This window comes from Thermobia domestica, chromosome 5 (assembly GCF_964235325.1).
Source record: "Thermobia domestica chromosome 5, izTheDome1.hap1.1, whole genome shotgun sequence".
NCBI lineage: Eukaryota > Metazoa > Arthropoda > Insecta > Zygentoma > Lepismatidae > Thermobia > Thermobia domestica.
The window spans coordinates 16,757,908-16,780,577 of NC_137458.1; the positions used below are offsets into that span (position 1 = coordinate 16,757,908).

The following is a 22,670-nucleotide window of genomic DNA, read 5'->3' on the forward strand; positions in this document are numbered from 1 at the left end:
TCCCTTTCAGCAGCGAGGCTATATGAGACGTGGACCTACTGATTAAGGTGGAATCAGAACCACATGAGCTCCCGCCGGGAATCGAACCCGGGTCTCCCACGCCAAAGGCATGTATGCTAACCGCTTAGCCACGAAGGAGCTCTTTTTTAAATTTCGAACCAGGGGGTCTCAGGGGGGGGGATAGTCAACTGGAGCGAAAGTTACCAAATTTTAGTCACGCATACCTTGGTCCAGGCCCCAAGGCGAGGCGTTTTCATCAAAATTCGAACCAGGGGGTCTCTGGGGGGCATTTACTGGGACATGTAAAAGTAGTAGAAAATGACCGATATTAGTGTCGAATTCATGGGTTTCGCGGCACTGAGATCAATAGTGACACTTCCATTAGCGATGACTTTCAAATTCAGCTACCGTTTTATGCGGGCTGAGGCTCAGCGAGGGAGGGGGACAGAGGGATACCGAGACATGTAAAAATAGCCTAAAATCACCGATATTAGTGTCAAATCCATAGTTTTCGCGGTCGCTGAAATGAATGGTGATACTCCCACAAGTGTTGACTTTCAAATACAGCCTCCATGCGAAGAATTGGTATATTCAGCTAGTTGCAATAAAAGAACTAAGACAAAAGGAAGAAAACTAAATTCTAATCCAACGTAATTCCTAAATGGGGCATTCAGTGCACAATGGATTCAAAACTACTTTTGGTTAGTTTGGTGATAATTTATATTTAAGATCTTTGTATGAAGCTCCTTTCAGTGATTCAAGGATTCATATCCAGGTGTTGTAAATACTTTTCATATTGTAGAAAACAGTGCTCCTTTTTTCATGTATACAAACTTTGTCGTTTTTTCTTACAGTTTTGATAATTGAATTTGTATCTATTGTGCTCTGAACACCACAAATGATAGTAGGAACCTACGTTTTCTTGGGGTGACAGTATATATATATATATATATATATATAAAATTTGAGCTGAGATTTAACCCTTTCCGTATCCTGGGTTTTTGGGGTATTTTTTAGACTTTAAGTCAAGCAGCTACTGCATTGTCACTATTTATCATAGGATCATGGTTCATATCTCATTCTCTTCAGAATAAAGCTGGCTTTCAAATGGTACCACTTGCATGCTCATACCATATACCAGGAGAGGGAAAAATGATGTCAATGGGAAAATTTAGGAGGGGAAAATTTTTTTCACACTTTGGGCCCCTCTGGAGCGACCCTGTGTGAACGTAGAAATCTCAGAAAATCTGATGAATAGTACTTGGTAGACTGAATGTGTGTACCAAATTTCAAGCTTTTATCTTGAATAGTAAGGGCGGGAGAAATTTTATCAAGAATCCCCACAATGCCCCAAATTACCGCAAAAGACCATTATCTCAGGTAAAAAATTTCCTGAGACATCTCTAATTACCCCAGGGTCATGTGATTCCTGAAAAAAGGGAATTTTTTTGTCTAAATATCCCTTTTTTCAACTTTTATCCCCTCTGGACCCCCCTGTTTTAACGCAGAAATCTGAAAAAAAAAATGGTAAATACTACTCGGTGAACTGAATGTTTGTGCACAATTTCAATCTTCTACGTGAAAAAATAAGCTCGCAAAAAAAAAAAAAATACCGAGCATGTCCCATTTTTCTCTATACAGAAGTATATTTTGACAAAAATTCCCTCAGTCATCCCTAATTACCCTAGGATAATAATTCGACCGTCATTCTCTTTAGAATGAAACTGCCTTTCAGACGGTATGACTCACGTGTCTCCATCATGTATCTAAGGCGGGAAAATGAGGAAAAACAGGATTTTTTGGGTAAAAATATCCCTTTTTTCAACCCTTTGCCCCTCTGGATCCCCCCTGTTTTAACGCAGAAATCTGAAAAAAAATCTGGTAAATACTACTCGGTGGACTGAATGTTTGTGCAAAATTTCAATTTTCTACGTGCAAAAATAAGCCCACCAAAAAATCATGAACATAGGCTTCATAAGAGAAAAAATATATTTTAAAATTATGACGTCATCACCTCCTATGTCTAGACGCAGGAAGGTGTGAAACCATATGTAATGTCTTCTGCAATGTCTCTGGACTTGAAAAAAAAAACCGGACGAAAAACCTCAAATAGAAGAGTTATAACGCAATGTACCATGAAACACCTGTATGGTACAAATTGTACCATAGGATCCCTAAAGGGTTAAGCAGGGATGGGAAAAGCCGAGATTGTGATCCTGATGCTGAAAAGATAGCAAAAATCATCTTCACAGTATTTTTTTTTTTTCAACGAAGTGGCGATTCCTTTAAATGACAGATTGAACTATAATTTTAATTAGGGCGAGAACTATGGCCGGGGGTTAGAATCTTAGAATATCCCTAGTTACACCGCATCTCATCCTAGAATACATATTTTCCACTGTGGTAAAAGGAAGAATCCATTTATTCAAAATACCTAAAATTGCAGTTTTAGAAGAGCCAATTTCCAGAATTATCTGGGAAAGGGTCCTTCTATAAGCCTGAGTATATTTTAGAAAAGCATTTTTATAAGTTTTTTACCGATTACTTTTGAAATATTATCAGAGTAGATGACAAATAACCTTGATAGCACTCATTAATATATTTCTCAGTCAATAGCTCATTTTTTTTTAATAATCAGTTAAGTAGGAATAGAGGGAATATATCTCCTTTTTAATGAACTTTTTCCTAATTAAGGATTAATTAAGCCATATTTACTGGCCCGTATGGCCATATTTTGGTACTAAACGAAAGGGTTAACCCGGAATATAAGGATATTTTTGCATATTAATTAGGTAAAACTAGGTCATTTTAATATTTTTGCATATTAATTAGGTAAAACTAGATCATTTTAATGATATGCATGAAAACTAGAGCATTTTAAGTGGGCGTGGCATTTTGATATCATTTTTAATTGGAGCATAAATTTTTAATTATTCACAGCATGCTAATGTATGCAAATTTACCTGAATCGCGATTAATATTAATTTTTGTTAACCCTTTAACTATTTTATGGCTTACACTATGTCTGTTGCAAATTTATTTCTGATGTTGGATCTTATACCTATGCTTACTTTATTTACTTATTTTTGTTTGAGTACATTTGACATTTTATTTAATCACTGAATTTTTCTATGGATTTTAATATTATATAATAAACTGAGAAGTAAAATATTCCGTAATTATTCTTTATTTGACCGAAATATATTATATAAAAGGCTAAAAAGAACAGTACTACCATCTATTTTTAAAAGAAGGAAATATTTGCTTGTTAAAACTAGATGTTTTCATTTTATGTTGCGTAAAACTTACCGAAACCAAAGATTTTTGCCGTCGGAGAGTGAAAAGGTTGAGGATGACAGGCCCTCTTTCGGCGTTTTTTTGAATTACATGAAATCGTGAATGGGAACACTTTTTTGTGTGTGGACGAGAGGATAAAGGGTATGCCGACAACCTTGGAAAATAATGGAACCATGTTATTGATTGACACTTGTGCGGATATAGGGAGACCTTTAGAGGGGGGAACGGTGTTCTTAGAACTTAATGTAGCTTCATAAAGTCAGGTAGCATCAGGTCTACTTGACCGCTGAAGAACAGAAAGCTTATTTCTGCTTGTTTTGACAAATCCGTGAGAGAGAGGGAGTACACAGATTAAATTCCAAGTATTGGAACATATGTGACATGTATTTGATGAAAATAAATTCTTGTTTTATGATTTGGAACCGTGTAGCTGCGAAAGAATTTTGAAGAATTTGATTGTTTGACAATGAGGCGCGATAGGAACACACATTTTTATTTTTATTTTAAGACTCACTAGAGTTTTGATTGGAGAATGGAAAACACTTGCATTGTTTGAGAAACATTTTAGAAAATGCGAAGAATTTCTTTTACCTTTTTAGCGAGTCCTTGAAGAAATAATTGCGAATACCGTTTGACGTAAATCTCGTAATGTGTTATTTTTTAGTGTTGAATGGACATAGCAATTTGAAGTTATTTTGCTCATCTGGAGAAAGTGGATATTATCTTAGGTATTATTGGTAGGCAATATATTTTTAAGTAAAGTTTAACGGGAATTCCAACATTCAGGATTCCTGTTTTTTGTGTACTGTGAGAAAAGGCAGCTTAGGGACGCTGCATTTTTTACTGATATGAGACCCTTCCATTGAAGAAATATGACTTCTTTGATAAACTAAGGTTACACATTGCCTCTTTTACGATTTTTTTTTTTTTGTACGCATATGAGTCATAAAGAAATTTTACTCGTCCCTTTTGTTTTGGGAAACGTTCTCTCAAAGAAGAAAGAGAGAGAGAAGAGGTGGGAATAAAAAAAAGTTGGATAATAACTCACCTCAAGTTACCTTGGAAACGAAATAACGCATTGTGAATCACTTTCGGAAAAATGACTGGCGGGAATTAAGGTAGCTGTTGGACCCTGTTGTAAACCTTTGGATCATTAAGGGACGATTAGAAGAAAAGTTATATTTTAAGTATTGTTTGTTGTCCCTATTTTTTTCTCAGCTTTTTTAGTTGGAAGCATGTTTTATTGTTGCTCACTTTAAGGAAGAACAGGATTTTTTACCTTTTGCGCACCCACTTTTTTCTTTTTAGTGGGACTTTCATTTTTTTTTATTTTTTTGTATTGCATTATTAACTTGCCATGCCTTGTTTTGTCAAGAAAGGCAGGGGGTTGTGTTAAATTGATGTTTTGAAGTTGAGACTGGAACAAGTTGTATACTCCCTTTGTTTCTTTGAAGAACGGTATAGGATTTTTTTTCTTTACGTTTCCTTATATAAGATTGGATTGTGAAAGTCAGAAGATTATTTCTGTTTATGTGTGCGTGTGAAGTTGTGTTTCTGCTGTTTGTAAATACTTGTATTCCACGACTGAAGTTTGGACCAGTAAGGTAAGTAATTATTATTTTTATTAATTTAGTTAAGTTTCAATGTTAGGATATTGCAGAATTAAGATTCCACATTGACTTAAATATACTACGATTTAGATACAGTCTTTATGTATATGGAGAAAGGCGGATTGTTGAATATAGTATTTGAGGAGGGAAGAAATGATTATGGAACTGACCTGGGACCATCCCAACATTTGCGTAGTGTAAATACAAGAAGACTGAAATATTTTTTATAGTTTTGGTTGATTTTCGGGATTGGAATTTGTGACTGCTTACACTGAGAACTACAATAGAAATAATGTTGGAAAATATATTTAGCATAGCAGTTATTTGTATCAGTAAGAATTAATTTTTGACATCAAATAGACGGACGTTAAGAGTTGCGCAATACGTAAGATAGGCCTATATGAAACGTGGACCTATATTTACAAACTTATATTACATATCTTGAGATTTGAACTATTGTTGGGAATGCTGCTATGTTTGTGCACAATAAGTGTTATTTGATTTAATTTTAGTTTATCTTAACGTTTAGCAGCTAAGCTATATGAGACCTGGGCCTGTATTGTATTTATATATGAGGACCATAGCACATAGTATTTAGCTGATGTTGTGTTACTTAAAGAAACACCAGCTTTTTAGAATTGTTCCCTCAAAAGCCGCCACTGCTGGAAACTTTAGCTTGTTATACATAGGTCTAAAATTTTTTAGTGCTTACTCTTGAAACTAATTGGAGACAGGAGTAATGCCTCTTTTTTAGCAACAATATACGATTTACGAGAGGAAACAGAAGTGAAAATTTTAGATTTCTTATATTTGTAATTGAATTTTCAAAATCTGAGGGGAAGGTGTTTATTTATGTTTGTACATTTCTTGCCCTTACTTATATTGTTGAAAGCGAGAACATGCTATAGAATGTAATTCAGATAGAGTAATTTGGAACTGTGGAACTGTGTCAGATACTTTTTTTTTTTTTTTTTTTTTTTTTGGAGAATCACACTGTAAGAACACTATTATAACGGATACACATAGTATATTTTACTCGTGTCATCTGTAGTAAATGCTGATTGTTGTAGCGGTGTAGAAAATCGTTAAGCGTAATAGAGAAATTGAATTGTGGCCTGCTTTATATGAGAAGAATAATTGGAAAGAGAAAAGCGTAGTAGACATTATTGCGTGTCATTTGAAAATCAATCAAAAATGATATGCTTAAAAAATGTGATCCTACAATTAGGAACAGAACCAGGCTCCGGACTCCAAGACTCCAGGGACACCCCAGATATTTTTAATACTAACTAATCAAGTATTATAGGTTTTAGACAGATGGTATTTTTTTCCGCTTGTGGTATTACTATAGCTAAGTCCTTTTTACTAGCGATACTTTTGTTTGCGGTGGGGTGTTTGTATTTGGCATTTGCGTGTTACACTATATACATGCACTTAACTGTTAATAATGAATGTAATTATTGTAATCTCGGAGCATATTAAAATATTATAGTATAGTTTTGATATGCCTATGAAACAACAAAGAAAATTTACGCACTGGAATTATACGTAAGATTGGGGGGGGGGGCCTCAAAATGATAATCCGCCTACTTGTTTACAATGAATGAGACAAAGAGAGAAAACAGGAAGTCAGAAACTTATTGCTAATATCTGTAGTATTATTTTCCATTTTAATATGATTTGGTAGGATGTGAAATATTATATATATATATATATATATATATATATATATATATATATATATATATATATTTTAAAGTAATATGCCGTGAAAATGTATTTTAGGCTACGTACTGTATCAGCACAACGCTGCATTGCAAAGTTTTAATGTCATAATTTCGGGTTTTCTAAAAAATAATATTGTTTTCTATTATTACTGACTAAATTATTTAGATGCGGAACATTTTGTATAGCTTGGCTACATGATTTAGAAGAGATATTGAGGTTGGGATGAAAATTTGAATAATATCAACTAAAGCAATTTGTTAGAAATTTTTGTTGAGAGGGGGGTTCCTTCTTTGTTTTTTTGTATGGAGAGTAAAGGTAATGTATAACAGGAGTAGGAATTGTAGGATTATCTTACTTGTTTGGCAAGAAGAATATTGTGTTATTTGGATATTACACCGTCCTTCATTAAATCCTGAATAATAAATGTATTTCTTTTGAGACGATGATAGATTAGTCAAGCTAACTAAAACTGAATTTCTGTACATTTTTCTTTGGAAGATCGGGAGGAGAACGAATGGATAAAAGTTTTCTATTCTGTATAGTAACTAAGCTGAACTAATTAGAACAAGTATTAATACTATTATAGCTACGTTGCTATATTATGAAAGAAACATAGGAAGTTTGACTTGAAAAGTATTTACACTTTTGAGTGTATCAAAGGCAGGAGGACGGAGAAGAAGAGACGGATTTTATAAAGTAAAAATCAATTAAATTATTGTGTGCAAGTAGTGTACGTATATACTCCTTTAAGCAATGCTAAGGAGGGAAAAAATTCACGAGAAGAAAAAACGGACACTTGCTTGCAATGGAAATTAATTCAATATTGCATTTCGGGAGCTATTATTTGTTTGCGGTATACGTAAGCAGTAGCGTAGCCAGGATGTGTGTGTTTTGGGGGGCCCAAGTACTGTTATAGTTACATATAGTAACATTACAAACAAAAAATATATATAAACATAAAAATATATAAAAAATTACAATCGTCAAAGTACCAAAGTACGCTGTCGGACCTCTTTGGGGAGGCAGCCGGCCCCTCTGCCCTCCTTCCCTATCCCACTGCACGTAAGAGGTTTGGTAATTCCTCAGAGACCCGCGATAGTTTGCATTGAACTGAATTATTAAGTAATAGTTAGAGCAGGGAATTAACAGAGTTTTTACACATATGAGATGGAAATACGGGCTAGCGATATTTTGACGGAGGCCTGTATATTGGAAAGTAATTCATTTCTTTGATAAAGAGATGTATTGAACATGAAATAAGGATTGATTTTAAAAATGTAGGAATCCCAAATTAAAGATAGCAAGATCTAATTTAGTAATTGTCAGATTTATGCGTTCTTCTAGGGGGAGATACATGGTAATTACTGGATATAAGACAAATCTTTCAAATGTGGGTGTGGAGAATATAGGTGTATGGTGCGGGACAAATGTATGTAGAGATCAAAACGAAGAGATTTTTATTTTTAATTTAACTATTGACCTAGCGCCGCGAGAGGAAACGTATATTATTTAATGCACCATACATATTGTAAAATGTGGGTATGGAGAATAACAAATATATTTTTCACGAGCTTTGCTCTTTTTGCTGACTGCATCTAGATATTATTTATTGGTCTTCTTTTATTGGTTTACCTTATCCTCTTTTAGCATGGTAGTACATATTATTTTATTTTCGGGCGCCCATGAAGCTTTTATTGATTGCTAAAAATCTTAAGAAATTGTTTATGAATAACACACTTTATTGACTTACGGCCGAGAAATTTCTAATTAGCACCAGTCAAACGTTTGCTTGGCTTTTTTTCAGAAGTTTCTGTGACTGGTTGTTCATGATTAAAAAGTAGGATGCTATCAGTACTATGAATCTTTTTAAAGATTTTTTTCACTATATAGCGAGTTAAAAGTATGACGCGCTTTATACTTATTTTGACTGCTTTTGGTTTGTAATGGTAACCAGCCTAATCGCAATAGGTATTCTTAGTATAAAGAAAGAATACTAGATTTAGGGGCGAAAACACTATGGGGAGGGAGTTAACAAATGATATCCATGTTCGTATAGTACATAGAATGGTATAGCAGTTGTATCAATGATTCAGTTTGTGTTGCAACGAATTTTACGAAATGTGAGTATGGAGAAAATAAATTAGTTTGAATATAAGGAAATGTTACGAAATGTTGGATTCTTGTTTTAGTATAGCAACCAAATGAGAATTTGATGATAAGGACACATAAAATTAAGACACAAATGAAGAAGCATAACAAGGGAAATATATTTGTAATATCGATAAACGTAAAGAGGTGACGGTGACTTACACTAATTATTGAATATGTCAGAATAAGCATATGGCTGGTACGACATGGTATCCAACTATTGTTTTCTATGAATTTGAATTTTTCCTCTTGGTATTACATGTACCCTTTGTCTTACTTTGACATTACTATTTTTTGACTTCTAACTAAACTTTACCTAACTTATGTCCTGATTTGATGTACGTAATTGCTGTCCTTTCAACTAGGCTTTTAGATAGTTTATTTTTCCTTTTGTTTAAATTAGTAGTGTATGTTTAACTGATTTTTAACTTATTTTCCTAATTTAACATAACCTAATCAGCTTATCTTTACTTGTTGAGTAATATAATTCTCCTTCATTGTCGCACATGGTGATAAATATTTTCCTTATATGATTTCATGCCTATAAATCTTCATTTTCTGTTATCCACTATTGTTCCTGATTTTATTTCCAAACGCGAACTAAATTTAATTTATATTATTCCCGGTTTGCTTTTCATAGTAATTGATCCTCAACTGAAACATCACTTGACGCTGCTATACAACACTTATTTTTCTCACTTCCAACTCTGAACGAAAACTTAATTTAACGAATTTCCACTTGGATTTGTTAGTCATTGGTTGGTATCCAATACTGCTTGACGGTAATAAATATAAAATAATTTACATTTTCTAAGATTTAGGCTTTCCTAATGTAATTGACTTAACATATGTCGAATGACCTACTTTCTTCCTTTGTAATGCGCACCTTTTGCTTGCATGCCTAAGCAAAATTTCTCCCTCTCTGCTTGTTTTTATTTTCTGTTACTGTGTATCTAATTGCTTGAGTATCTATCTCTCTCTATCCCTCTTTTCTCTCTCTCCCTCTTTACATATATCTGTAGTTTGTATGTTGGCTTCCTTTCTGATTGTTTTTGAGTATCTCCTCTCTCTCTCTCTTCCTTTTTTCTCTTTCTCCCTCTTTACATATATCTGTAGTTTGTATGTCTTCCTTCCTGCTTGCTTTTACTTTCTGTTACTGTGTATCTGATTGTTTGAGTATCTGTATATCTCTCTCCTGCCTCTCTACTTGTTTTACTCTCTGTATGCATGTCTATTGACTATCGCTCTACTTCTTTTGAGTATCTGTAGTTGTCTCAGTGCACAGCTTTGCTTGCATGCCTAAACAAAATTTGCCCCCTCTTTGCCTGTTTGTACTTTCGCTATGTAATTCTACGTATTTGAGTATCTGCTTGCTTGAGTATCTATCTCTCTCCCTCTCTTCCTTTTTTCTCTTTCTCCCTCTTTACATATGGGGGCCGCGGTGGCTCAGTGGTAGAGCGTTCACCTCTGGTGCTTGGGGGTTCCGGGTTCGATCCCCGCCCCCGCCAAGTGAACTTTGTGGTGGACAAACACCGTGTGCGTGGGTTTTCTCGGGGTTCTCCCGTTTCCTCCCACTTTCTTTATTCCACCATTTCATTCATTACTCATCATCACCGTCTCCTTTAGCCTAACCGGCATAACCGTGGGACGTAAAACTCAAAGATTTCATTTCATTTTTTTCCCTCTTTACATATATCTGTAGTTTGTATGTCTTCCTTCCTGCTTGCTTTTACTTTCTGTTACTGTGTATCTGATTGCTTGAGTATGTGTATATCTCTCTCCTGCCTCTTTTCTCTTTCTCCCTCTTTACATATATCTGTAGTTTGTATGTCTTCCTTTCTGATTGTTTTGAGTCTCTCTCTCTCTCCCTGATTTGAGTATCTGTAGTTTGTATTTTGGCTTCCTTTCTGCTTGTTTTGAGTTTCTCTCTCTCTCTCTCTCTTCCTCTTTTCTCTCTCTCTCTCTCTCCCTCTTTACATATATCTGTAGTTTATATTTTGACTTCCTTTTCTACTTGTTTTGGGTATCTCTCTCTATCTCTCTCTTCCTCTTTTCTCTCTCTCTCTCTCTCTCTTTACACATATATATAGCTGTAGTTTGTATGTTATCTTCCTTTTCTACTTGTTTTGAGTCTCTCTCTCTCCTTGTTTTGAGTATCTGTATGTTTCTCTCTTTACGTATCCGCTATTTGTTTTCACTTTTATGTATGTATTTCTTTCTATAGAATGAAGAGTTTCACAGAAGTTGAGTTTCACAACTTCATTGAACCTTAAGCTACTACAATTTAATCTACCCTAATTTTGACACTTGGCCTTCTAAATAATCTTTATCTACATTTTCAGTTAACATTTCCTGATTCTCTTTTTTTTTTGTTAGTAGTATGCCTTTACATTGGTTTTCAAGATGCTCTAACTTATTTCTGTGCTTGGTATTATTAGTCTCTCGTCATTCGTAGTTCTTGGTAATTTTTTTGCTTGTTTTCCTTAGTGATCTCATGTTGAATTCTTTGATTCGTATTTGATGCTTTTGGTATGATCTAACCTAGATGACCTGAATAATTTATTTTGAATTAATTTAAGGTTTTGATAATAGTGTCCTTGATTGTACGTTTTATTCTTCTTAATGCAACTTATTACTTTTTAGTTGTGCTTGCTACCCAATATATTCTTTGTGCCTTTTTCTGCTTGTTTTTTCTTATAAATGCAACTAAGTAAAGTTTCTAGGCTTTGTTATTTGTTAATTAGCCAAATGAACCTCATACTTGATTTTTTTTGGAATGTTCTTATCCTGAACTAGTCTTAATCTATTTGAAAAGCTTTTTGCCCCTTATTTGCTATTCTATGTCTGTTATCAATCCTATTATTAGATACCTTTATCTCATATTAACTACTACTACTACTACTACTACTACTACTACTTGGCTGAATCCCTAACCAATTTACTACTGGTATTTCTTAACATGCATGAATGCTATTTTATTCTGTTCTTTAACCTAACCCAAGCTATTTCTTATCGCCTATTTTCTTTGTCAGGCTATCCTATGTCTTCTATGTTTCTATCTGTGCTTGTAACTTTTCTTGTTTTTTTTCTGTTTTTGTGTCTAACTCAAGTTTCTTTCTTAGGTTTTGTCATCTGTCTTTATGCATGCTTTTGTTTCTGTGTATAACTCAAGTTTTCTCCTTATGTCTTCCTTTCTAACTTCTCTCTTAGTATTCTTTGTACTCTAACTAAGTATTCGTAAAAATTTTATAATGGTTTCATTTAGGTCTCTCATTAGAACACTCGGAACTTACATAAAATTTCAATGACATCACCTGTGCCTACTGACATATACTCCGATTGCTTGGCTCCTCCCCTACTGTTTTCTGTTAGCTTCGTATTCTGTAATACTCCTATTTGAAACTATCATTGATATAAAACTACTAAAACAACTAGTTCATTCTAATCTCATCTTATATAAAAACCAAATGTAAGCTATGTTCTTATAACCACTTCAGAAATATATCTTTAGATCCAGTTAATAAAATGTTACTGATCACAGCATTCTTTCAATTTATATATACGCATTAGGCATATTGTATATTTCAACAATATCCACATGACAACATATTGTATACTAGTATATAAGATAGTGTATAGTATAAATATAGATATTATATACGTACGTAGTAAGGTATAAGATTATATACTATAATGTATACTACATAGATATTCTTAGTACTACATATGTTCTAACACATGTTATGTTATATTTTAGGTTACCCTTTGCAAAACTAGTATAACTGACCATCAGAAGTATTAGAGGAACAGGATATCTTTCTGCTACCAAAGGTATGTTTCTTATCATCTGAGCTTCCTATGGAAGCGAATTACTATTTACAAGTTCTCAAATGAAATTTGCTCTTTAAAATTTAAAAAAAAACGAGTTTGTGTAACAGACGAGAGAATAAAAGATACGACCCAATAAATAAATAAATAAATAAATAGAGTTTACGTAGTAAAACGAACTATCTAAAATTCCTATGAAAGCGAATTATTTACAAGTTCTCAAATGAAATTTGCTCTTTAAAATTTTAAAAAACGAGTTTGTGTAACAGACGAGAGAATAAAAGATACGATCCAATAAAAAAATAAGGAGATTTCACTGAAAACGATCCGTCAAAGTTATGAAAGGAACATTGAAAGACCAAGTAGAAATAATCAAACATATAAGAAAGAACATTGAAAGAACAAGTAGAAATAATCAAACATCTAAGAAAGAACATTGAAAGACCAAATAGAAATAATCAAACATCTAAGAAGGAACATTGAAAGAACAAGTAGAAATAGAAATAAAGGTTAGCTTAAGCTAGGTTAAGTTAGCTTCATTGAACATTTGAATATTCACAGTGTATCTGCTCTACGGAGTATGTGTTATTTGAAATAACACGCAAGAAAAATAAGACGAGTTTTCTTTGAAAACAATCCAATAAGTAAAGAGTTTAGGACAGAAAACGAACGAAGAAAAAAATCGTGAGCATGTTGCTGCAAGAGTATTATTGAAAATAATACGAAATAATAAAAATAAGAAACGAAAGAAAACAAGCAACAGTAGAAAACGAACCTGATAATAATACGCGAAAATGAAAGATAAGCGATTTATAAAAATGATTAGTAAAATAAATTACAAGTAATAAATTACAAGTGTTACTTAGTAATGTTTCTTTTGTTTCAGGGCAACGAATTGGAGATTGAAAACAACTACTAACTAGAAGTTGGAACGAAATTCAGAATTCCAAAGTATCAAAGTTCACAGAAGTAAAGTAAGTATCATTGACGACTTAATAAAGTTTCTGCTTAAGAAATTTTTTCACATGCAATATTTTTGTAACAAAGTTTGTAACATGCAGATTACTTTCAAATTATTTTTATTAGCGTCAGTTATTTTTAAGATCATGCATTTGTTTTGCGCAACGTAAACTTTGTAACATGATTCCATTTACAACATACAGTTTTTGTCATGAAATTTGTTTCGTGCTTGTATTTTTAATGTATAAATCTTTCTTTGAATTTATTTTTGTTTACAATATACATTTAAGTTTATTCAGCATACAGCTGTTAACAGCAGTTTAATTTTTTGTTCTGCTTTGAAATTTTGTCATCAATAACTTTCAGCATACAATTGTTAACAGCAGTTTAAATTTTTATTTCTGATTTGAAGTTTTGTCATGTTTAAATATTTTTCAACATGCATTCCTTTAAAAATTGTAGCATGCAACATAGTTAAATGATCGCATCATATACTTTCATTACATGCAAAGTAATTTTAAATATACAATTACAAGAAAAATATTTTCATTATATGTTACGTGTAAGTTAAACGCATACCAAAAATTTCGACAGCATGCATTTAATGTTTGAAATACTTTCATTACATACAAATTATCTTCCAAACATAAAGTTTAGTAATACAGATTTTCAAAATTTACATTCTGAAATATAATTTTCATGTAAAGTAATATTGTTTCTTTATTATTACAGCATTCACGTGTTTGATCAACTGAATTTACCACACTCGGGTAACACCATCTAAGAACATTTAGATAAGGTTTTTCCTGTTTGCCCAGCGGCGGTAAGTGTTCATACATATTTTTTGTCAAACTTTAAAAGTTGTTAATAAACAGAAAATATTTTGTTACATAGATGAATTAATAAAAAACATCAAGATTTTAACCTAATGAAAAAACAAATATAAAGAATATATAAAAGGTTTAAGTACACAAAATAACATAATTATGAAGAATTGAATTTTACAATTAACATAGTTTGATGAACGTGTGCAGAAAAATTTTTTCAAAGCATTTTTATTTTTCAAAGTTACACTTTTAATTTCGCAAATTGAATTTTTAAGTTTCCATTATGCATTTTGTTTTGAAAATGCATTTTCCCTTTTAACTTTTATTTTTAATTTTCAAAATTTGCATTTTCATTTTCGTGAATTGTATTTTTAATTTGAAAATTAGATTTTCATTTTACTAACTCACCTTTTTTAGTTTACATTTCTGCATTTTTAATTTTATGTTTTTGCATTTTGGTTTTAAAAATTGCATCTTCGTTTTTTAAACTTGTATTTTTTAATTTAGTATAATGTAAATACATTCTTTATACGTATAACAATTTCAAAGTATCGCCACAAGTAAATTAGAAATTTGTAAAGTTTAATACTACAAGACATTCTTAATTTTATCAGTTAGAATATAAATGGGTATCAAAGTAGAAGATAAAAAATATCATTAACAGTTACTTAATGAAAACTAACATTACAAGTTATTAACTTTTTTAGTAATAAATAAATCATGTATTACAAAATATATTAAAACAGAATTTAAAATTGTATCATAAAAACTACATTATCACAAAAATATTTAATGTGTGTTACCTTTGTTTGCTTATACATTTCATCTTCCTTTTTACAATTTTAATTGGTACGATTCCTATGGAAGCTCTGAACAATCTATGATTGTGAATATATTAAAAATTCTTTCAGAAACTCTGTTTATGTATTCTATCGTTTGTTACACAAACTTGTTCATAAAATGTTGGGATCCAATAAAATTATACAGCGTGATCCAATAAATATTTCACTTGCTTTGCAAATTCAGAACACTCTTTGAGTGTGAACTGACAAATAATTTCTTTTAAAGGAATTATATTTTTCTAAGCTTTTTATTTTGGTTTTAAGTTCATTTAATCTCTGCTATTTTTTCTATACTATTCCTATTAATTCTTTTTGTTATATTTTTTTTGTTATTTTCTTTAAGTGATTTGTAATAATTGACGATCTTGGTTCTATTTTCTTTTCTTTTATTTTTCTTTTTTCTCTTGTCTCTGTTTGGTAGTAATTCTTTTCTATGCTATTGATATTTTAACTAACTAGATAACTAACCTGATTTTATTTTCGTTCTTCTGTTTGTGTTTGGTAGTAATTCTTTTCTATGCTATTTATATTGTAACTAACTAGATAACTAACCTGATTTTATTTTCTTTCTTTCTTCTTTTGTTTGTGTTTACTACTATTTGTATTTTCTTTTTATATTTTAACTAACTAGATAACTAACTTAATTTTATTTTCGTTCTTCTGTTTGTGTTTGGTAGTAATTCTTTTCTATGCTATTTATATTGTAACTAACTAGATAACTAACCTGATTTTATTTTCTTTCTTTCTTCTGTTTCTGTTTGCTACTATTTGTATTTTCTTTTATATTGTAACTAACTAGATAACTAACCTGATTCTATTTTCTTTCTTTCTTCTGTTTGTGTTTGGTAGTAATTCTTTTCTATGCTATTTATGTTTTAACTAACTAGATAACTAACCTGATTTTATTTTCTTTCATTCTCTCGCTTGCTTTGAAAATTCAAAACACTCTTTGAGTGTGAACTGTTTAATAATTTGATGATATTTTTCTTTGTTATACTTTTGTTGTTAGTTATACGCTTGAAAAAAACTTTTATTTTGTGAAATTAATATTTGATTACCGTTTAACTTACAAATTATAATAATTATTAATTCAACATGTGATAAACACACAATTCTAATGGGTCTGGGTACGAGATTACAAACTGAATGCACCTGGGTGCGAGATTACGTTTTACGCCTATATAAAGCGTGCGAAATTGGCGCGGCCTCACTTTAGAAGAAGGACTGCTAGGGTGAAGACGTTCCTGTTTGTACGTTGTGTGCTGCAATTCCAAAACAGATAAATATTACAGGATTTTGTCATTTAGTGTTATCGGAAACTGTGAGTGGATAAACATTTAATCATCAATAAGCAGTGTTAGTATAGGATTGCTATTTTAGAAAATATCGGGAATCTTCGGCAATCTTCGGCAAACTTCGTGTTGAATTCTTGGAATTGGGTAGAATTCTTGGAATTTGTAATAACTAAGTCTATATAACGGCGGGAAAATTACGCGGCGGTCAGTATAGCAGAAGAATTTGTACGGTAAAGACGTCTCTGATTGCAGTCTCCGTGTTGTGATCAACAGTTTATTACGGGATATTGTATATTGTTTTGGCGGAAAGTAGTGAACGATTTACCGTTAAACTTTGAAGTATATCTTCGGTAAACACATTGCGGATCATATCATAAAATTCTAGTTACCAAACTTCAAGAAGAATTATCAGTAAGCTGATTTTCGAACACCTTGACAATCTTCGTGAAACTTCGTGTGGAATTCTTGGAATTTGTAATAGTCTGCATGTATATAAGAGAGGTCGAATTGCGCAGGCAGTCAATATTGAAGAATCAGCGAAACAGTGAAGACGTTTCTGGTTGTACGTTGCGTGGATCAATTAACTTGAAGAAAATTTTATTACATTAGATTATAAATTACATTTACTGGAAAGTAGTGGAGGATTTGCCGATAAACTTAGAAGAATTTCTACGGTAAAGTGCAAAAGTCACGGGAGCTATATCATTATAGTTATCGGGAAGTATTAGTGCAATTGCCGATAAACTTTCAACTGGATCGTCGGTAGACTATAAAAGTTACGAGATAATATCATTTACAAGAGGAATTATTAACTTTATCTTTGGAGTACAGTGTACTGAATATCAATATATAGTGTTAATCTAATATTATTTTACAAATATATTGGTGTAACTTTGGAAGATAGTATTTTATATATATTCTTATAGAGGAATATAATATTGTGGTTACAGATGGTGCGCATACAAAATCTTCATGAACTCAATGATATGTTGGCCATTCAGGACCGTTGTGGATATGACGCTCCAGATGCTACATATTATACATGGAAACGTGTAGTTGAAAAATATCATTCTATGGGGGTGCGTGTACGTAGTGTGCAATATGATCGACTGTTGCAAGCATTATTTAAGCACTACGGAATTGCTCAGCAACTTATTTTGGCGGGGTGTGAAACTGCTGCCGATATTACCGATCTTTATTGTACAGGCTTCTTTCGCGTGGGTGATATAAAAAATCAGGCTTGCGGAAAGCTCAAACAGTTGATTTCATCAGGTAAAACTACCGGCGTATCTGCGGAAATCGCTGGCGAGCTATTAGGTGAACCTGTGAACTTGGCTGGCCCGAGTTTTGATGAATCACCTATGACAATATATGGTACGGGTGTGTCAAAGTTTCAAGTTGTGAAGAGTGCATTCCGTAATTATGCGTACTTTGGAATTAAGGGAAAGGAAGTAAGCATTAAGTGTATGGGTAATAATGGAATCGAAGACCCGGAAAAACATGTACGAGATCTGTTTGATTTCGTATTGGCCCATACATTAAAGGATGTTGATCAGAACACCTTTGTAGGAATGACTATCGAGAGCACTGCCTCGAAGTTAAATAAGCCTATCTATTTGCCTTGGCGCAAAAAATCGCAATTGAACCCGGAGGCTCTCCTCTCCGTAGTAGAAAACACCCTCAACAGTAATGAGGAGTTCCTAATTGGAGGTGATGTTACGTTTAAGGTGCATAGTGTGCATCTCCGAAAGGGAAGAGGTAAAAGACGGAATCGAACCATTGTAAAATACGCACCACTGGGTGAATTTTTAGAAGATAAATTGGTTACTATGGAGAAGGATGTGTATTGTCTCCCAAAAAGTGTAATTCTTGGGATGGCAAGAGCTGATCGAAAACATAAGCAATTGTATAAGTTGAAAAAGAATCCTCAACGTTTATTAAGGAAAGCAATAAAATTATGCATAAAATTAGGAATTGAAGCTAGTGCCCAAAACGGATGTACTCTCGAAGACGTAAAGAAAATTCAAAACCACCTCACATCCAAGTACCAAATTATTGTCTTTGAAAGGAAGCTTAATAGTCGGGAGTTTCATGTGTTATATCCGGGTGTAAAGGGTGGAAAGCAAATATATATTTTATATGAGGACAAGCATTATCAACTCATTGGAAGCGTTCGTAAGCTTTTGGGAACAGAAGGTTTTTGCGTACATTGTTTGCAGGGGTATAATAACTCTGGTATTTATCACAAATGTGAATTCAAGTGCACGTATTGTGATAAGTATCATGAATTATCTACCTCTGACATTAAACGCGAATGTAGTGATTGCAATAGATTGTTTTCATCCGATGAGTGTTTCAGCAATCATAAAGATGTATCAAAACGTGGCAAGAGTGTATGTAACTTAGTCAAGGTTTGTAACGATTGTGGCGTATTGTTTGATTTAAGGCGTCGCAAATCTGAGCACAAGTGTGGTGAGCGGTTGTGTAAACCATGCAATATGCATGTAGATCGAAACCATACTTGTTATGTTCAGAATCAAAGCCTTACCCGGGTTGAAAAGTATTTGTATATAATATTCGACGTAGAGACTATGCTACTGGATATGAATGCTAATGGGGAACAAGAGCATGAGGTAAATCTTGTGTGTGCACAGGTAATTTGTCACTCGTGCAAGGATAACACATTGGATGAGTTATGTCAAACATGCGGGGATGAAAATGGAAATCGTGAGTTTTCTTTTAAAACTCTAGATGGGTTTGTTAAGTTTGTGCTAACACCTCGTCGAGAGTTTGAGAAGGTCATTGTGTTATCACATAATGGGAGTCGTTATGACATCCATTTTGTAGCTAAATATCTTATAGAGACCGAGCATGTTTCTGTAAATCTAACAATGACGGGGCAAAAGATTACTGAGTTGAAAGTCGGGAACGGTCATATTGTGTTTCGAGATAGTTATCTTTACATGGGAGTTAGGTTATCAAAACTCCCGAATACTTTAGGCTTGCGCGGTAATTTAAGGAAGGGATCTTTTCCATATTTATTTAATACACCCGCTAATCAAAATTACATAGGCAAAATTCCGGATCTTAAGTATTTTGATCCCGACAGTTTGTCCCCCGAAGAAAAAAGACAGTTAATCGCCTGGCACCAAGAACGTGCTGCAAGTGGCGAGGAGTATGATCTCCAAAAAGAGATGCTCGCGTACTGTCGTAATGACGTAAGAATTTTAGCTGAGGGTGTCATAAAATTCTCAGACCTGATCGAAGAGAAAACTGGCGGTATCCAGTGTTTCCTTTCTTCAAGCACAATAGCCAGTCTTGCTATGCATGTCTATTGTACCCTATATTTACCTAAAGATTCAATTGGTGTGATTCCACCTCTTGGATTTGATTATCGCGATCAGCAAAGTGTGAAAGCACTTCAATGGTTGCGGTATTTAAAGAAAACAAGAGGTACTGAAATTCAGTCTGCGGAAAATGGCACCGAAAGAAGATTTGGGAAATATAAGGTCGATGGATATGAACCATCTAGTAAGACTGTCTTTGAGTTCATGGGATGTTACTGGCACTCGTGTAAATCATGTTATCCTGAATTACGTCACGAACAACTTGACGAATCCTCGTCTCATCATGCAATTATGCAACAACGTTATGAGGCAACCATCATTAAATTAAATTACCTACGTAGCCGAGGACTTAATGTCATTGAAATGTGGGAATGCCAATGGGATGATCAGGTGAAGAAAGACAAGTCCATTCAAGAGTTCATTCGAACTCAATGTAGGGATATTGTCGATCATTTGATCCCCAAGCATGCATTTAATGGTGGTCGCACAGAATGTTTCAACGCGTTGTATGAATGCACTGATGAGGAAAGCATTCAATATCTGGATGTTACAAGTCTCTACCCGTGGGTAATGGCTCGTAAGCCGCTGCCAGTAGGTATGCCAAAAATACACAGGGGGCCAGACTTTCCAGACGTGGAAAGTATCCATGGGTTAGTCAAATGCACCATCATGCCTCCAAATGATTTGTATTTTCCGATTCTTCCATATGTGGGTGGCGGACGATTACTTTTCGGACTGTGCCAGACATGTATGGAGGAGGAAAATGTCAACAATTGCATGCACTGCGATAAGGACAGGAGTATTACTGGTACATTCTGCACCCCAGAACTTCACAAAGCAATACAAGCCGGATACAAAATACTGCAAATTATAGAAATTTGGGAATTTAACCTGGTTGGCGGCGAGGAGGATAATTCAAATAGTCTGTTTAAAGACTACGTGAATTCCTTCCTAAAAATGAAGCAAGAAGCATCAGGTTTTCCTGCTCACTGTCAAAGTAAAGGAGACCAGCAAAAATATATTGCAGACTATTATGCCCATGAAGGCATACAGTTAACAGAAGAAAACATTGAATCGAACACGGGATTGAGATATATTGCTAAGATATTCCTCAATTCGCTGTATGGAAAATGGGGTCAGAGAACAGACTTACCGCAGACAAAAATTGTTGACAATCCAGAAACATTTTTTACATACCTATTGTCGCCGCAATATGAAGTGCAAACTGTAACGCCCCTTGGTGACGAACACTTGATTGTCACATACAAGGACATCGAGAACGAAAACAAACCGTGGAAGTTCTCGAATGTCGTACTTGCCGCGTTTATTACATCATGGGCAAGGCTTCGGCTTCATGACCTATTGACGGCAGCAGGACCAAACAATGTTTTATATTGTGACACGGACAGCATTATGTATGTCCAAAGACGTGATGCTAAGCCCAAGCTTACAACCGGATCCTACTTGGGAGAGCTAACTAATAAAGTTCCAGAAGGGTGGGAAATTGACATGTTCATTGGCTTAGGGGCTAAAAATTACGCGTACCGTTTAAAAGAAATTGGGACGGGGAATTTTGATTATGTATATAAAATTAGGGGAATCACTTTGGACAGTAGAACGCGGGAAGAAATTAATTTTGAACATTTTTATGATTTAGTTCGCGATGACATTGAGAAAAAAGAGTTAAACTTCCCAGGGAGGATTGTGCGTAAAACTGGGTTTAGCATTGTATCACGACCTGAGACAAAAACTCACCGTAAAGTAAATAACAAGAGACAGCGTTTAAACCCTGACAGTATTACCGACTATCGTACTATCCCTTATGGTTATCGAAGCCAAAGTCCTGTCCTGTAATGCGTTGTGTGAGTGTGTGTGCGTTTGTATATAATTATTTATTTAGCACATGTAAATATTAGTGTGAATGGTATGAAAACATCTAGGGTAATCACACATTTTCGTTATCTCAACCTGGATATAGCATATAAATATTCTAAACTATAAGATTCCTTTTACGCTCGCAAGTACTGATCATCCCTATATCACCTACGCTGTACCGCACCCACTTTTGTAAACAATATAGTATTTTGCAAATAAGATTTTCACCTAATTTTTATATATTGCAAATAGATTTTCACGTATTATTCTGATATTAAAGTGTATATTGTAAATAGTGTTTTGTAAATATTGTAAATATGTAAATTGTAAATATGTAAATTGTAAATATGTAAATGAAAACATTAATATTGAAAATATAGAATTGAAAATATCAATATTGTAAATACGCAAATAAAAACAACAATTATAGGAAATATACAAATAAAAGTACCACCGTTGCAAATGCATAAAAAAACTACAATTAATGAAAAGTAATTCATGTAAATATATGTTTGAAAATATAAATAATGTAAAAATATACTAATGAAAAACTAAAATTATTGATTTTTTGTTGTTGAAAATTTCAATATTGTATTTAAACAATGAACAACACAATAAATAGTATCAATTTTAATAATGTGTTTTATTCCCATACATCCAATAATAGATATCATATCAATAAGTATGTGTATTCTATATAAGATAAAGGAAGAATACATATACTGCGTCATATCAAGTATTCAACGATCATACATATACGTTTTACATGCTTTAATAATACTTTATGTGACGCTCTTTCATTTTAATTAAGTATTATGCATATATGTTCATTAAACATCAAATAAGTATGTGTATTCAATATAAGATAAAGGAAGAATACATATACTATATCATATCAAATATTTGACAATAG

General features: G+C 33.2%; 1 protein-coding gene across 1 annotated transcript; it reads left to right on the forward strand.

Moving 5' to 3' along the window:
- The first annotated feature begins 4,220 nt into the window (after positions 1 to 4,220).
- LOC145685747 (uncharacterized) lies at positions 4,221 to 22,352 on the forward strand. Its single transcript, XM_081758246.1, has 5 exons — positions 4,221 to 4,901; positions 12,541 to 12,614; positions 13,498 to 13,585; positions 14,304 to 14,394; positions 17,486 to 22,352. Exon 5 carries the CDS (start codon positions 17,486 to 17,488, stop codon positions 21,734 to 21,736), a length of 4,251 nt encoding a protein of 1,416 aa, XP_081614372.1. The 5' UTR covers positions 4,221 to 4,901; positions 12,541 to 12,614; positions 13,498 to 13,585; positions 14,304 to 14,394; the 3' UTR covers positions 21,737 to 22,352.
- Positions 22,353 to 22,670: the final 318 nt, after the last annotated feature.